Below are 17,831 nucleotides of genomic sequence, written 5' to 3'. Positions count from 1 at the left end.
TGGATTCTGCATCGAGTCTCACCCAAGGCTTAAAAGGAGCCACTTGCTTTCCCTTAGCTCTCATGTCCAAACCATTCCGAACAAATATAAGCTAAATATAAGGTGCTGTTTGCTTGTTTGCAGGACTAACACAAATACGAAACAAAGGCTCTGAGTTCAGTTCATGGAGGAGAGTAGACACAAGGACACAGCCCTGGTACGGAAAGGGTGAGAGCTCACACATCTGAAGAGCATGGCTGACAAGCCAAGTACCCTCCTGGAGAGATAGCTCATTTCTAATGGGTAGGACTTTAACTTCTAGGAAAGCATATTTTCTTCAATCTGGGGTTGGGTCCAATAATAACATGGAATTCTTACAATTATTTTGTTTCAGAAAACATCAGAGTTTAATATAGACTCTGGCTTTTTAGTCATGAGTTGATTTGCTCTTTTGGGCCAAAAATTACTATGACAGAGGGCAACAGAATAAATGTTCTTTTCTAAGTTGAGAAAGAAGGGCTCCAAATATACTTGCAACCATTTTTTTGCATGTGTTTAAAAACAAAGAGAATGCTACTGCCATAGCATGTCAAGAGTCAGGAATGTTTTAAGTGCACATGTTAATGCACATTTTACACATTGTATAATTTATCCTCAAAAAGCAGCTGGAGGAATTACTTAAATTAAAGGAAACAACAATGCATACCTCAAAGAAGAACTGAATTAAAAAAAAAAAAAAGTCAGCTGAACACAGTGGCTCATGCCTGTAATCCCAGCACTTGGGGAGGCAGAGGCAAGCAGATCTCTGTGAGTATGAGGCCAGCCTGGTCTACAAAATGAGTCCAGGACAGCCCAGGCTACACAGAGAAATCCTGTCTTGGGAAAAAAAAAAGACAAAAAGGCTACTAACAAACTGATCTTTAAAAAAATAGATAGATAGATAGATAGATAGATAGATAGATAGATAGATAGATCCATCTTTGTTGAGATGGGAACACAGAACAGATGGACATGATAATTCATTACAAGACACTTAATTTGATCAAGGCTTTTTGGAACTGTATATTCAGGGACAATTTCTACTGCTTAGCTTGAGTTGGCAGGAGAAAAGCAACTTAATTATCCAGCACAATGTTAACAGCCATAAGGTATCCAACAAATATGACCCAATGATCTGGGGTACCCGAGACTGTCTCACAGAGGTGGAAGAAGAGATCGCTGTGTTCCAAGCATAAAATGGGTGGGTGGGGCTTCCAACTCCCCCCAGGAAGGTCAGCTTTAATGTTATCTATCTGGGCAGGGAGGGTATGCTCTGCTGATAGTCCTTGGTGAACTACTTCCAACCTAAGGCTCTGCTAATTGCTTCAAGGACTGAACAGGTGGGCCTCTGGAGATAAGAGCTGAGAAGAACAACTATGGAACGTTCAACTACCTACCTCAGGATCCATACTTTAACAGACAGAATGGCAAGTGCAACATTGTCTCAGAGCCCATTTCTCAGATGCAACCGAGGAATAAGCAAATCTACTTCATTTTCAGTAGGAAGTGAAGTGTGTTATTTAAAAGTGGAAAATAGGGCAGATGGGAGGACTAAGAGTAAGTATTCTCCATCATTTTCCATATGGGTATCTCTTTGAGTTTGCTACTGTCTTGGTCTCAATGTAAAAGTAGCACATGCCTGGACAGGTTTTATTTTTTATTTTTCTGTATAATCCAATTTTCATTACTTGGTGAAAAACAAGTCTCTTAATCGGGTGTTTCTCTTGAAGGAGAGTTCCCTATGGTGTGTGCCTCCACCAGATGGGCCTCTAGGGGTCCAGAGCTTTCTTGCACTGGTGATACTTGGAAACTGCTGAGGCCTTTCGTGTTAGTAAGTGCCACACCCCACACAGAGCCCAGAGTTCTCTGTCTTCCCTCAATGAGTTTTTGTTGGACTGTTTTAATAGACTTGAGCATTTTCCGAATCGGTACACCTTGTTTTCACTCACTGCAGTTAAGTGGTCAGATTAATTTTTATTAACTTACATGCTTCTGAAGGGAAGAAGTGCCATGCCAAAGATTCCATTCTGCTGGCCTCATCTGGGATGAGTCCATTTCAGGCTGTGAATTTTGGAACTCCAGAATGCTCCTTTCCCAAACGCTTGCATCTACTCCCAAGCACAGTGTGCTGGCAATCTGCTAGAATTGTATTATCACCACACAACAGAGCAAAATAGATTTTCTCAAAAGTGCAGAGTTTGGGAGTGCAGAGTAGCATTCTAGGGTGACACTCTACATTTCTCAACTGAAGCAGCTGAGGGAAAATACCTAGATCTGGTCTTAGGGCAAGGCTTTCCTTGACCTTTGCTCTGGCCATGACTGTGTATGTAGATTATCATTTTTGTTTTCATCTAATTTCCATTTCTAAGTTTAGAGCTGTTCTGACAGGGCAGGGTGTGACTGGGAGAATGTCTTGGATATCAGAGTAAGTGTTTTAGGGGAGAAAAGTCAAATTGAGGCTCAAACAAGACAGAAAAAAAATACCCTTTCTTTAGAACTTTCCATTTTAAGTGATATGGTCTAATTACAAAATTGCTAAAGAAGAACATAAAACTCTTAAAATCTGATTGTGTGTTTGTGTGTGTGCAACTAAGTGTGAAACACAGAGGCATTAGGAATACAGAGCTAAATGAAGGGTGACAGAGAAGAGGGACAAACAGTTGAAAACTCAGGAAAAATGAATCTCCACAGAAGAGAAACAATGTGCGCCTGGGTCCAGGGAGCAGTAAGCATGCGTGCACAGCCGTGCACAGCCATGCACAGCCATGCACAGGCTGATGTGGTCCACAGAGGGGAGTGTGTAAGGCACCGGGTAGCCACCCCCATCCGAATCCTTCCCACAGCACACATACCACAGCAGCTGACAGCCAGAGAAATCCACATTCCATTGACTAACAGCAATTTAATAGAGTAAATCCTTATTTGTAGATTCAGCCTTTGGCCAGATACTCTCTACCACTTTCTCGTTAGGAACTATCCATTCATAGGTGCAAAGAGAAAAATGTAACTAGCAATAACCACTCAGCCACCTACCTAATACACAATCATCTATTTTGCCTGCTTACCACATAGTTTTCATAATCAAGCCAGTTCTGACTACCAAGGCTTGAATAGCCAGTCTAGTAGGTTATGTGTTTCCTACTTTGCTTTCTCTAAGAAAACGAAATGATTAAAAAAAAAGTAGCCATCTTTCTTCTATGAGTTCCCTCAGACACTCTCCCTTTTCTATCACCACATGACTCCATTTATTGCCCCATTATATTTTGACTCCTAAAATTTCTAGGTTTTCCTCCCCCCACCCCCCCACCTCTCCCCCACCCTTCCAAGAAGTTCCTAACACTAACCTCTTGAGTTTTGTCCAATTGAGAAGATTTGGGGAAGTCAAAGAACTCAGAGGTGGAAGCTACTTTGAAGATCATGCAATCCTTTCCTGCTTTCCTTTTGGCTCAGATAAGAAAGAGTAAGATAAGGTAAAAAGCTTGCAGGGAGCTTCGAGTTGAGTTCCACACACTTCGGCTCTGCAAAGGGAGCACAGTAGGTAACTTGCCAACTGGGTTGAGCTGTAAGATTCGGCCTCATCCCCTGAACTGTACTTGGACCCTCTTGTACTAAATATACTCTAAGAAAAAAAAATTTTTTGTGAAAACAGGAGTCATCTATTAATATTTTCATCAACATATCAACAAATATTTAATTAACTTAAGAGCTGGAAAAAAATTGAACTTATAAATTTTGAGTTAAAAATAAAAACAAAATTTTTGATATAGTCTCCAAAAAGAAAAAGGTATAAATGCTCTGGATCTTGGTTCTGGAAGAGAGTCAGGCCCTTTGGTCAAGGGAGAGGCAGAAGCCAAAAGGGAGCTTGGGAACCTGGCTTTCACAGCACACACAACCCAGAACAAACTCTATTTTAAGCTTCTGGATATCATAAACAATGACTTAATTTATTTCAAACTCAAAATAACTGGCTTGTGTTTTTCTCAATAATTTTTAAGAAAAACATATTTATAGGCAGAAATTGATAACATAATGTTTCAGGACAAAGAGTTTAAGACAACTCTTATTAAATTTAGAATAAATGACTATTTATGCTATATTAAACACATTCATCTTCTCAAGAAACATACAAAAATATCAAAAGGCATGGAATGTTCTAAATAATTCAGCTGACGTCCAGCAAGATGTAGTGGCATCACTCCTGAGAGTTTAACAATTTAGTGTCTGTCCTGTCTGCCTGCCTTAAAAACTGGTGAAAAATGATAGAGGCAAAATGAAAATTCTATAAAATGATGCATACACACCGAAGACAGCAAAGTGCCTTTACAGCAGGGAAAACAATTGAACAAACAAACAACAAAGATTGACCTGGCAGCTATCATAACAGACAGCCCGGATGGGCTAAGTTTAGACTTGATGGCAGGAGAACATGGACTCACAGCTGTGCATCTCCGTTGTTTCCTCCTTCCAGATACAACGGGTAGGGCAGATCCATCTCGCCCAGACAAGATTAACACAATGATAGAATTTCTACGCCACATCCATTATAGATGGCTTTTTGTTTTAAACATTGACCTAGTCTCATGAATAAGATGTTCTGGCAGCCCCTTCTCAACTGGCCCCTTCCCCAACAACATATCAGTTGTATGAGTGGAAAAAAAACTCAGTCTTTCTTAAGGAGAGAAGGTCCGATTTATAGTTACCTAACTGATGCTTAAAGCTGAGGTGGTGCTCAGAGGCCCTCAACATGTATCTGCACAGAGACGAATGGTCACGTGGGCAGGGAAAAATGCTGAGCACCTATACTTAACTATAAAGCTGCCTGGCTTCCAGAAGACACAGATTTCCAAGGCCAGAAGAACTCCTAGTCTTTGAAACAGGGTCACTCACCTGCAGGTTTTCAGCAGTTTTCAGCAACCAGACCGTCAGGTCTAAAGGGCACCTATTTTGTAAATGTACACCATGGTGAATTACAAATGATCCGAAATTCTTTGAAGCTTCTTCATCAAAAGGTAGCATCTACTCTGCCACTCTTAGGATCAGGGCTCATCCAGTGACTTGCTTCCACAAACACAGTATGGCAGGAGCTGGGCCACCCACAACCAGGTTTCTAGAGACACGTACTGTAACACTCCATTCTCCTGGCACATGTGAAGTGGTTCATGACGGATATTACACAAACGTGTCCTGCAAGCCATCCCAGAAGGGTTCCGAGACACAAATGGCATCCAGCCCAAATGACCACAGAGAACCCAGCACACAGAGAGGTAAAGCAAAGAAGAAAGTCTCCTTGCTTTTGTTCTGCTCTTGGCGCTGGCCTCTAACATATCAATATATAATTGTAACACATAAACATCACTAATTTCTACTTTGCTGACAAAAAGATGTCAGTGAGACATAGACTCTCGTTGCTGATTTTTCATTCTGTTTTAAAAAACAACAAGCAAACACAGCAACTACTACAATAGCAAGAGCACAGGGATTTTGAAGATCCTGCCCTGAAGACAGACCTGTTCTACCCTTCGTGACAAGGAACAGCTGTGACTTTACAGAAGTCACTCGTTCTCCAGACTTCATTTTCGCAGCTGTAAATTCCTCATGGTGTCAGAGCGATGGTAAAATGAGAAAAGGGTTTGTAATTAGCAAGGTATATGAGAGAGTAAAGCTGTGTATGTTACTGCTATCCTCATGTTGTTTAAGAACAGCTTTTCCATCTCTACAAGGACAGCGTTTGCATTGATATACACGACACGTCAGGTGTTTTGTTGCAAATCCCCTTTGTATGGCAGCACCTGTACATGCACACACACACTGTGTACATACTCATGGACACTGTAAACACAAAGGGGTCATAACCCTATAGGGTATAACATTTCTTCTGTTACTGTGCAGTGGTGTTCAGACTTCTGATTAAAGCTGAGTGGCTACTTCTTATTTTTTTCTACCTCCTCTTGGAAAGTACTGTGAGCTGCCTCAGCTGACATCACATTTTGGTACCAATAGAAAAGGACTGATAAACACTGTGTATGCCTGCAACTCTGCACCAGGTTACAACGTACTGAAAATGGTCAGGAGTTACTTCTTTCCCATGTAAGAGTGACAGAAGTCTATCACCTTCAGGACCTACTTCAGGAGAACAGAAACAGAAGAGACCAAAATGGACTTTGGGCCATAAAGAAAAAGCAGGGATGCTGCAAGAAAAGAAAGAATAACCTAGTTTTACAGTGGCCAGGGGTAGGAAGGAAAATTAGAACTCGCCAGTGGCAGAAGCAGAAAACGCTATCCAAGCACAATACGAACACCTAGAGAACAGAGTCTTGCCCTTGTAAGAACTCCATGTTTGATGAATGAAGAGTTATGAATGGTTGGAGTGAGGAAACTCACAAGCTGAGCAAGCACTCATACAGAAATAGGCAGGTAGGGGCCTGGGTGGGTCAAACAGTGTTGCTAAGAATAGGGGGAACTTATCCTTTGACATGGGAGGGGCCCCAAACTGCTTTTTGAAAGCATGAAAGTGCAGTAGAGTCAGGAAAAAAGTGGTTACTGTCAGTGCATAGTAAATTTTTACAGCTAGACTTTCAGATATTTTACGCTTCTTTGTCCTAAGTGCTTTTTCTCCTGAATTCTCTAACAATTAGTTTTTCTCTAAGTTCTTAGCAATTGTCTTCACAAGGCAGGGGAGCAAGCTCAATAAACATGATAGAATTTTGCTTGTTCTATCCTGGTTTCTCATAAGAACAAAGGTATACGTTTCTCTTAAAATGCTATTAATATGCATTAGCTAATTTTCCTTTTATTTTTATTTTTGTATGTCTGCTTGGGCTTTAATTCTCTAATCACAGCATGACCTATAAACTTACTTAAAAGGGAGACCCCACTTTAAATGCTAAGCTAACCTGAACATGGTTAAGCCACAGCCTGATCATACACATTCTGCATTTACCAATATTAGTGTGTACACAGCGGAAAAGATGACATAATTGCTGACCTCTAGAAACATCCTCAGCCAGAGAGACAAGATTTTACGCATTCAACAATTAAATATTAGTGCAAAGAAGAGTATGATTAATGGACAGCATGGAAAAGGATATATTCGGAGGTCCCAGGGGACGGGACAGGTATTAGTTGAAAGATGAAGACCTTGTGAATAAAATAGAGTTTAATTAGAATCCTGCACGTTGAGTGATATCAGAAAAGGTGGAATAGAGAGAGAAAGGTGCCTCATGCTGTGTGGGGGAGTGCATGGCTAGGAGGGGCCATGTTGCTACAGTACTGAGGAGGAGTAGAGCATAAAGAAGGCATCTCAGAGCAAGTGCAAGACCTTTAAAGTGAGACAAACAACAGCAGCATAATGACTGATGAAAGGATAAAGAATCTGCAAGGGTTCCTTCTTTTCTTCATCAACGTATGAATTACCTTGACGAAGCATGGGCTTGTTCATTCATTCACTCACTCACTCATTTATAAAAATACAGGTTGGGCCATGTACTAGAATCACAAGTACCCCACATTTTGAGAATCACAGAGAACAGCAGCAACAAAATAAAAAACAATGAAAATCCTACTGATTTCAGTGTATTGCAAACAGCATGATGATAAGCAGATACATGAGAAGTTACAAGTAGGCGGAAGGGTACACCTGAGACATCTGTGGGGGCTGAATACGGGAAACACTTTAAAGAGAAGGAAATGGAATCCACGGAGAGGGCAGATGCTGCCCAGGTAAGAGAGGAAGAGAAACACTATATGGGAAGAGGCAGCTGCAAACGCGGTTTGTGGGCATGAGAATGCTTGGGGAGGGCAGTGATTGGGCAGGAACAAAGGGTGAGTGTGTAGCAGCGAAGGGGACAAGCATGGGTCACTGCCTATCTAACACACAGGAAAGTAAGAGCTGTGAGAACGTAGCCCTCTCTGCAAATAATTTACAGCGCGACTTTGAATGACTTCCTTCTCCGTGCTTCTTCAGTTCCATCGTTAGAGGCACACTCACCTTGGACCATTCTTCAGCTGAATGCCCAAGTCAAAATCACACGGATACAGTAGTAACCACCCTAAGGTTTCTGTTTACTAGACTCACGGAAGAGGGATGAAACAGAAGGCATCCAGTGCAACCTCTGTTCCAATGTAACATTTCTTCTAAGCACAGCTGGCAGGTGGCCATCCAGATGGAGGGGAACCTAACCAGTGCCAGGAACTCAAGTCTACCTCAAAAAGCAGCATGACTCACCGCTGAGCACTGTCAGTTGTGAGGTTTTCTTCTTAAGCTGAGATTTCGTGTCTTCCTACAGCTGCTGTACATTTCACCCACCAAGAGTGACTGGGGAAAATGTCCCCTGCACCTCCAGCACACAGGAGGTGTGTAAAAGTGAGCTCAAAACTGTCCCTTTCCTTCACTCCAGGACAGGCTTGGCTTTGATTAGGTTCTCCGATGCACTGCACCAGCCTCCTCTCCATGCAGACCTTGCAGGAACATCTGTTACGACTAGCACTGCTCCACTGTTTTTGCTGTGACTGGTGGTACCTGTGTGCGCACAGGTGTGTTCATCCCTTTGCATACAGCCTTGCACTAATACGGCATCCCGACGCCGCAGGGAGGCTGCTGCACCTCTTTTGCACACTATCTTCACAAAAATCTTTCTTGTCTACTTCATGACACAGTGTTTCAGGATATTTGATCCCACTGTGAACCCCAAGATTGTGAACTGTAAAAAAAAAACCTGTTTATTGTTTGCTGTGGCTCAGCCTTAACACACACCTTTAATTCAAGAGTTTTTTTGTATTCAGAATTGAAGAGCTAACCTTAGGTCAAGAGTTGGAGCAAGAAACCAGCTGAGAATAGTAAGGAGGGGCTTTGAGGAAGGATATTTAAGACAGTTTGGGGGAGGGTATATAAAGGTATTTAGACTCTTTGGTTTTAGGCTCTGGCTTTTTCCTCCTGAGCTGTCAGCTGAGCTAGCACTCTGGCTTTTAGCTTTTGGCTTTTTCCTTCTGGGACATGAGCTGAGTAGGAAGGTTAGATGGGTGTTTTCTGTGCCTCTCTGAGCTAGTAAGTTTTGACCCCAGCATCTGGCTCCTGAGTCTTTGTTGGTAAAAAAATCAAATGATTTGGGACATTTTAGTTTTTGTTAAACAACACAGTAAAAGGGCATGTCTGAGAGTATCCTAGATTTCTGCATAGAGAAAGGCTAGGAGACTAATGACATGCATTTTATTCCGGGCAAGGTGAACAATGCAATGATGGGAACGAACTCTAGGCATCTACTCTGATTACGGAGAGAGGAAACTTAACTGCAGTGACTCACCTCATCATCCTGATGGGATTCTGAAGTGTCTAGTCCAGTGGTCCTCAACCTTCCTTACGCTGTGGCCCTTTAATACAATTCCTCATGCTGTGGTGACCCCCAACAGTAAAACTTCTTCATTGCTACTTCACAACGTAACTTTGCTACTGTAACTTTGAAGGGTAATGTAAACATCTGGTATGCAGGTATCTGACAGATGAACTCCTAAGCGGTTGTGACCCACAGGTTGAGAACTGCTGGCCCAGGTGCTAGGTAAAGCACACCTCTGGGTATGTCCAGGAGGTCACTTCTGAGAGGCTTAACGAAGTGTGTAATGTGTGTGTGGTGACGGTGTGTGTGTGTGTGTGGGGAGCATTGCCTTGAATGTGGTTGGTGCCAGGCATAGGCTAGAGGCCAAAGGAACAGACGGGAGAAAAGCAGAGTTCCCTAGTGCAGGCAATCTCTTTCCTCCTTCCTGGTGGACATGTGGTAAACTGCCCTGCCATATTCGCCTCCCAGGATGGACTGAAACCCCTGCGACCATGAGCCAGAATCAACCTCAAGGATTTGGTCCCAACACAGAACCCTGACTAACACATGTTCACTTTAACTATGGGCTACCTTATGTTCCTAGTTTTTAAACCCATTTCTACAGCATGCCTACTCAGGCAGTAAATCAAAATGCTAATTGCCAAATGCCTGCCATTGGGACTGGGCTGGAGACAAGGCTATAGATGGAGGTTAACAGGGAAGGGTTTCGTCTCTTGATGCTGTATGCAGAACAAAAGTGGTAAGAAATGAAATGACTGTATTACAGAGATGACATCCAGGGCTACAAAAGGTGGAGGGGGCAGTGATGATAAGGAAGATGGATGGGTAAGGGGAAGCTGACTATAAAACCAGTTTCCCTGAAAACTAAGTACTATTGGCTAGCATCATGTGATACTCAGTAGACCTTCAACAGCAGACCCAAGGGCCCTCATGTTCTAGAGAAAACCTGTTCTATAGTGCTCAATGGATGTCCTGTTACTAAGATTAAAACGATAGCAGCTTATCTCCCATAAGCCAAAGGCAAATATGCCTGATGCTTCAGAATTACTCTCAAGAATTCAGACACCTCTTTGCCTCAGTAAGAAATGGGCCTCGGGAGACGCGTGACTCCAGATGTCCAGAGGCCCTTTCTGAGGAGCTCTTTGATGCAGGGAGGTGCTTCAACACACTGGGCACTTGGCTTAAACACCGACAAGACCTGCCGCAAGGGATCAAATGTCACGCCTCACTATCACAGACCCCCTCGCCCTGCTTCCCTATCTACACACAGAGGGGAAGCTTGCTTACCTACTGACTAGCCCTCCAGCTGCTTTCAGGAAGAGACTCAGCCCTTAAGATTAATGGCTTACCCTGATGACGCCTGGCTTTGATGTGCAGAGAGACATGGACACAGCAAGTAATAGTAACAGTCCAGCGGTTTTTCCAGAGAAACAGGCAAGGATTGCGTTTCCCAAGGGAAAACAAGCTGTAGGCTTGAGAAACTGTACCTGGGATGGTGTTAGCAAATAAGGAAGAAAGGAAACTTGAACCGGTGACAAACCAACCTTGCTGGCAGGGTACAGCAGCCGTCCGCTGTGAACCGCACTTGAGTTTCATAGCTGTCCAGGGGGCACACGGCCTGCTGGACAGGGGGACACTCCACGGTGCTGCAGTCCACGCTGAAAACTGAAAGGGGCAAACAGAGAAGCACCGTTTACTGTGACATCTACTTGCATTTTGAATCCCCAAATGAAATACTGACTCTTGACAAATGTCCAAAGATTCCTCACTTCCCTGAAACGCAGGGCCCATCTACTGTTTTCCTTTCAGTAAATGCTATATGACCGTGGTATGCCTCAAACAGAGGACAAGAGTTAAGATGAGAACAGAGTGAGACTATGTAGTTATCTGGATGGTGATGGGACAGCAAGAAGTGTTTCTGACAGAGCAGTTCAAGAGATGGACAAGGGATTGCTTTGCCTGCAGCGTTTACCTACAGTAAAACTAAAATTAAAAGGAAGAAAATATTAAGAAAAATAACATTTAAAAAAAGCTGATCAATCATTAGAAACTTGTAAAGAGGAAATCACTACCATCTAGACCTAGTCACAGACTACATTAGAAACTCTGGCACAAGGGCAAGGCTGTTAGAGAAACTACAAAGCAAGAGACGGCTGAGACATGACAAGAATTCCAATACTGGCAGAGAAGGTGAGCAAACAGTCAGATGACACAGCACATGCTTTGAAGCCAAGGCAGATGGGGAGGGGCTGCCAAGGAAGAAAACTGGGGCCTTTTCCGTATAAAACGTCTGCTCTTCGGATGCACGTGTTTATCCCAAAGTAATTCTGTTTTATGTATGAGTGCTTCTGAATGTGAAACTTCCAAGTGACAGGCACATCTGCAAACAAGGCCTCTGATCGTCTCTCGGGGAGTGAAGCAGGAAACCACAGCACCCTACTCTTCCCCCAACAGCTCCATCAAACATACTTGAAGAAAACAAAAGAAGAAAGAGCAAAGGGCCGGCTGCCTCCCTGGTGGCGCTCATGCTCCCTTTGGTTCTCTGATTAGAGTCCTGAAGTGAGACATTACCCAAAGCAGCAAGCCCTCCGTGCACAGTCAAGAATGCTCATGTTGGTGGGAGTGGAGAGGCCCAGGATAGTGGAGGAGGGACCTGCTGCCCTCTGATGCAAAGGGGCTGGCTGCCCAGCCAGCTCTCCCATACCTGGTTTGCACTCATAGAGGTCACAGCACTCTCCCGGCTTCCCTGAGGCTTTTGACACTAGAATGTTCAGGTATCCCGGCTGGCAGACTTTGCGCAGACAGCCCGCAGGGTCACACACGCAGCGGCTGGGTAAAGGACAGCACTCCCCGGGAGGAGCATAGCCCTCGATCAGAATGGAATCTTCGGGACAACGTGGAGAGAACTGCACTTCGCAGCGGGCCTTGGAGCAATCTGGCTTCTCTTCTAAATGGGAGAGAAAGAATTTAGCTCATGCCCAGGGCACTGTGGGGCACTTCTGTGGGAAGAACAGTTCGTCCCAAGTCTATTTGCTATGCAAAGAGCAGGGCAGTGAAAGAAGTCTGGTGAAAATCTCCAGCCTTGGTGTAGCCAACCATAGGAATCTCTCCCAAGATCTGCCCATGACAGCACAATACAGGCCTCAAGTTCCCTTCCTCACCAGTGGTAGAGAGCCAACATCTAAGGAAAGAACTCATGTGGCTCAGACTCTGGTCTGGACTAACTGTGAACCCAAGAGTCTTATGGTTTCGTTTTTGATAGTGATGTATGTTAAAAATCAAAACAGACACAAATAAAACCTGGCTCCTCCAGAGACTGAAGACAATATGAACAATGATGAGCGTGAAGAGCTCGAGTTTCAGTGAGCTGAGCCGATTAAGCTATGTAAGTCTATGATGCGCACCTTAGCAAGACCGATAACGATACAAATTCCCCTGCAATTTTCCTACATGGCTTGTCTCAGCAGTCTCACTGGAGACACCTTGCTTTCCTTTCAGTGTGATCAGCTGACCTACAGAAGCACCTCTATTCCAGAGATGACAAAAGCAACCATGGGCGCTAACCAACAAGTTTAGGATTGGGGGGCAGAGTCCCAGCTTGTCAAGCCAAAGTCCTCAGGCCATTTTCTGGTTTAAACTTTTAAGAAACCTATACTAGTATAAGGCCTGGAGGAAAAGACTGAAATAATCTAAAACTACACTACTGTAGACTGTGACCTTGGAACAAGGTCAGGGTGTTGGCAAGATGTTAGTGAAGCAATGGCACTGGAACATATTTGCTAAACTAAAACCTGTAGGTACAATCACAGAGCATGATTAAAAGCAAGAGGTATCTTAATATTGTAGATTGAAACAAAAACCTGAGGTATCAAGCAACCTGCCTCATCACTGATAAACGGAGAATCCAGGCACCCGACCTCACATTTCACTCAGCTCTGGATAGTACAGACGAAACTCTTTCCCAAACCAAGCCTGTTTCTCTCTTACTCCCTGTGTCTCTCTCAAAGGTCTCATTTAGCAGAGGCCAACCCGGAACTTCTGCTCCTTCTGTCTCCACTTCCCAAGTGCTGGGATTACAGGCTCCTGCCATCTCACCTGGCTCCTCCTCCTCATTTTCCATCTTGGCTGCCTCATCTTTCTTGCTACTGAACATCTTTTTTATTGTTGTTGTTGTTACTAACTACTCCTTTTCCAGATGAAACACCCAGGAGGAGATCACCCACACCTATAGTTCTAGAAAATTCACTCAGAAATACTTACTGCTCACCAACTGATTTAGCACTTTGGGACATACCGGGAGAAGATAAGGCAGGAGAGAGGGAGAGGAGGAGGAAGAAACTGAGATTGATTCCTGCTCTCATATGCTCTATAAGGTAGCAAAAGGTGATAGAAAAATGATTGATATTATAGATAGTAACAGAGTAAGGGAGCAGAAGAGAATAAGAGGGGACGGAAGCTGTCCGGAAGGAGAGGCAACTATAAGGAGCAGAGTGGGATGAGAGGTGAGCTGCAGAGATGCTCTGACGAGCCTTCCAAAAAAGGGAACAGAGTGTTGCCTGTGGAAGGGGTCTCCTCTTGCAATAGGGAATCTCTGGGACTGTTAACAGGAGACAAAATCAAGGGAGTAAGGAGATTCAGGAAGAGGTGAAGAAGGTACCTGCAGAAGAAGAAGTCAAACCCATGCACTGTTTACTATAGCAGGACTGCATGTTGGACACGGAGATGGCGTTGTTGTTAAGGTCATGTGACTTGTTTTCTGTCACTTAACTTATAGCTGCTCCCTCCTTTTCCTGTCTGACAGAATGCCACTTCACTATACCTGTGCTTCAGCCAGGGACAATACCCAAAGCGCAAGACCTGCCCTCTCTTCCAGCTCTTGCCATCAAACCAACAGCCAATAAGCTTAAAGCAGAGTAGAAAGTGAAACAGTGTCTGGCCTAAGAGCAAACTTCAATAACACCCACATAAGACACACACACAGCCCACGTCTGACATCACTCATAACAAGCCACTGAGTTAGTATTTGCTCCATTTTACAGGAAATGAAATCAAGGTTCAGGCACGTCAAGATAACTGCCCAAGATCAGAGGGCTGTTGAATGGGCTGAGATGAGCTGACCCTGGTCATGCGATTCATAAACCCCTGTCATACTGTGACTCCTGTCCTAGGAATCCCTGGTGTTGAAGGTGCTCAACTTTGGCCTTGCCCTTCTTCCCTCCTGAGTTGATTTATCTGGGCTCAACTTCTTTCTTGACTCAAATTGTGGTTTCTGTTGAACCCCCATAGCTGAACTCTCTTTTACCCAGCCTTGTTTTTCTTCGTGATTCGATCCTGAAAACCACAGAGCCTACAAAATCACATGCCTGGGCCACACAGGACTTAGCTCTCCTCTCAAAACACCTAGTCATCTACTTTGCTGTAATTCCTAGGGACTACCTGGATAAGTACAGGAGTCAATGTTGAGGAGACCCATGTTGAGACACCTCCCCGATCAGGATGGGGACCCTCAAAGAGCTGAGAAAAAGGCTAAGCTCAGTGATGGGGATCAACTTGGTCTTTGTAAAGAACATCCTGCTTAGCTGGGAAACACAAAAACTGACTTATAATAAAGAAAAGCCCTAATCCTACCTGCAAATAACACTGAACTATTATGCTTGCTTATTTGCTATAACTGCTTTATCTGTTCCTTTGAGATAGGGTCTTGTGTAGCTCAGGCTGCCCTCAAACTAGCTATGTAGCTGAGGCTGACCTTAAACTTCTGATCTTCCTATTTCTTCTTCCGAAGTGTTGGGATTATGCTATGAACCATTAAGCTTGATTTTGTGAGATTCTGGGGGATCCAACCTAGGACTTCCTGTAAGCTATATAAAGTACTCCTCCAACTGAGCCCCAGCCCTACACTGTATTATATCTGTAGTCTCTGAAGATTTGCTATATATAGTTAAGGCCTTTTCAAACATATTCTTCAACATCTTCCATTAAAATCCAACCTATCACCTCTTGCTGGTTAGTTACTCAATCCTTGGTGCTCTTCATCATTCTCAACACTATCACTTCTTGACAGTTTAACCTTGGATGAGGACTTACTACATGAGAACTCCTTTGCAACACATGTGGGACAGGGCAGGTTAAACAGAGCTAACATAAGTGGACATAAGTGAATCTGGATTTTAAAACCTGGAAGTGACCAAGAATATTGAGAATTAAGTTTAAGCTTACCAAACACTGTTCCAACTTCACTTGAAAGAATCATACTCGTTTTCACTTAACTAACACAATCAATTGGAGATGCTAAAGCATCCTTTGTGTTCTTAGAAAACACCATTTTAAGTGGTTCTGTTCCTCATGCTTTACATTTTGAGATCTTGCTGTCTTTCAGACTGTTAGTTGTCTCAAAGAATATTAACATTAAATACTAAATTCACTTCTATTTCTCATTTTCTTACAAACACATAAAAATATGACTAACATTTTAGCCAAATACTTTGGTCACATTTTTAAAATTCTATGCATGCTTCTCAATGTGACCTGTTTCAAAATCATCTATAATTCAACATCTTTGAATTTTTTGCAGACATGTGCTATAAAACTTCTGTGGAGCTAAGTTGGGAGAAAGAATTTTTCCTTTTGTTTCAATTTACTGATTTGTCACTAACAATGCGAGCTGTGTAATTTTTTGTTTTTGTTAATTTTTTGAGATTTTGTGATTTTGTCTTTGCACATACGTGTGCATGTATATAGTCTCGTGGACAATTTTTAATACTAGTATTTTAAAGCAACATATACTCTCTATTTACTGAATACAACTCCCATATTTGAAATCAAGTTAATCCTGAAACTTTAGATCACCTGTATCTTGTACTTTTGATCTGATTTCTGCAAACTCTCCCATGAGCCAGTAAATTCTCACACGTCACCCTGTTTACCAACGTTCTTCTCACTCGTCCTGTTAATATGATGACTGGCAGGCATAAGCATCAAGTCTTATACTGAGTTGCTGAACTGTGAAATTACACTTTCAGAGAACAGAGATCTGTGAAACCTACAGATATTTTCTTGTCTTACAACTGTTAATAGCTATTTTATTTTCATCTTTTAACGATTACCTAAGTATCTGTGTACACTCAGCATCCAGCGCACCCTTAACTCAATGTGTTACCATGACATCAGCAACTGTTGCTCTGGCCCCTTCTCTCTCAGCCTACTTCAAATACATAAGTTCTCTTGGAAATCTTTATTTATTCTTCTTCATCTCTCTTGCTCACTTCTCTGAGGGGAAAATAAGGAAGAAAACTACAGCCGCACCATAAATTCCCATGAATGAAAAGCATTACTTTTGAAGTTTTAATTTTATCTATTTGAAAAGAAGTCCTTCCATATTCTTTCCCAATAGCACCTAACAATTCTATATATAATACTTAAGCTAATTAGCAAGCTTTTATGTCTGGTTGCCCTGGCAACTGGCATTTTTTAAAAAAAATTGCCCCAGATATAGAAAGACTAAAGTGACAATATTAGTCACAAACAGAAGTAATTAAGGAAAAATAAATTAGTTTCACCATATTAGTATTGTTCCTTTGAGGACAGATATGATTGTCTAGTATAAAATGATGTTATAACAATTACACAAAGTATCATTCAAACCTAGTCACCTGAACCTCCATGACAAGATAGAAGTTGTTTCTATGCCTTCACCAGGACAGCATGCCAGCAGAGAAAGTAACACCGAAACTCAAAGGCAGAAAATGCATTTCAAACATTTCTGCTTGGACCTAGGTTTTAAGTCAAAGGCAAATGAATAGCTACTGGATAGGAAAAGGAAATAGGAAATTTTACTTTTTCCCTGCTACCACCTCCGAATTGTGTGGAGGCGGAGGCTCGGGTGAGCTCAAGATTCGGCCTCTCCCGTAATCCACCGCTGTGGCCTCTGAAGGCACTGCTGCTGGAGGTGTACTGGACGTTAATACTGGTCTACAGGAGGTGCTGAAGACTGCCCTCATCCATGATGGCCTAGCACGTGGCATATGCGAAGCTACCAAAGCCTTAGAGGAGTGCTGGGACCATGTTTGTGGACTTACATCCAACTGTAACGAGCCCATGTATGTATGTCAGGCTGGTGGAGGTACTCTGTGCTGAGCACCAAATCAACCTGACTAAGGCTGAAGACAACAAGAAACTAGGGGAATGGGCAGGCCTCTGTAAAACCCACTGAGAGGGCAAGCCATATAACGTGGTTGGTTGCAGCGGGTAGTGGTAAAGGACTAGGGCAAAGAATCTCAGGCCAAGGATGCCACTGAGGAATACTTCAAATGCAAGAAATGAATAAAGAAACATTTTGGCTTAAAGAAAGAAGAGAAGAGGAGAGGAGAGGAGAGGAGAGGAGAGGAGAGGAGGAGAGGAGAAGAGGAGAAGAGGAGAAGAAGAGAAGAAGAGAAGAGAAGAGAAGAGAAGAGAAGAGAAGAGAAGAGAAGAGAAGAGAGGAGG

At 43.0% G+C, this 17,831-nt stretch overlaps 1 protein-coding gene and 1 pseudogene across 5 annotated transcripts in view; one reads left to right on the top strand and one right to left on the bottom strand.

Annotated features, from left to right (window-relative positions):
• Crim1 (cysteine rich transmembrane BMP regulator 1) overlaps nt 1-17,831 on the bottom strand; it is a 179,188-nt gene that overhangs the window by 84,943 nt on the left and 76,414 nt on the right. For 4 of the 5 annotated variants that reach the window (XM_055618383.1, XM_055618398.1, XM_055618392.1 and 1 more), the window contains exons 3-4: nt 12,052-12,294; nt 10,892-11,012 (exon numbers count right to left, since the gene is read on the bottom strand). In XM_055618383.1, coding sequence (XP_055474358.1) covers nt 10,892-11,012; nt 12,052-12,294 — 364 coding nt within the window. The remainder of the gene's footprint in view (nt 1-10,891; nt 11,013-12,051; nt 12,295-17,831) is intronic. The other variant, XM_055618406.1, reaches the window with a different exon arrangement.
• On the top strand, nt 17,259-17,669 carry LOC129687101 (40S ribosomal protein S12-like; annotated as a pseudogene).

The sequence above is a fragment of the Psammomys obesus genome, unplaced genomic scaffold (assembly GCF_907164565.1).
Source record: "Psammomys obesus unplaced genomic scaffold, mPsaObe1.curated_primary_1811, whole genome shotgun sequence".
Lineage (NCBI taxonomy): Eukaryota > Metazoa > Chordata > Mammalia > Rodentia > Muridae > Psammomys > Psammomys obesus.
This window is presented reverse-complemented; position numbering and strand designations above follow the sequence as displayed.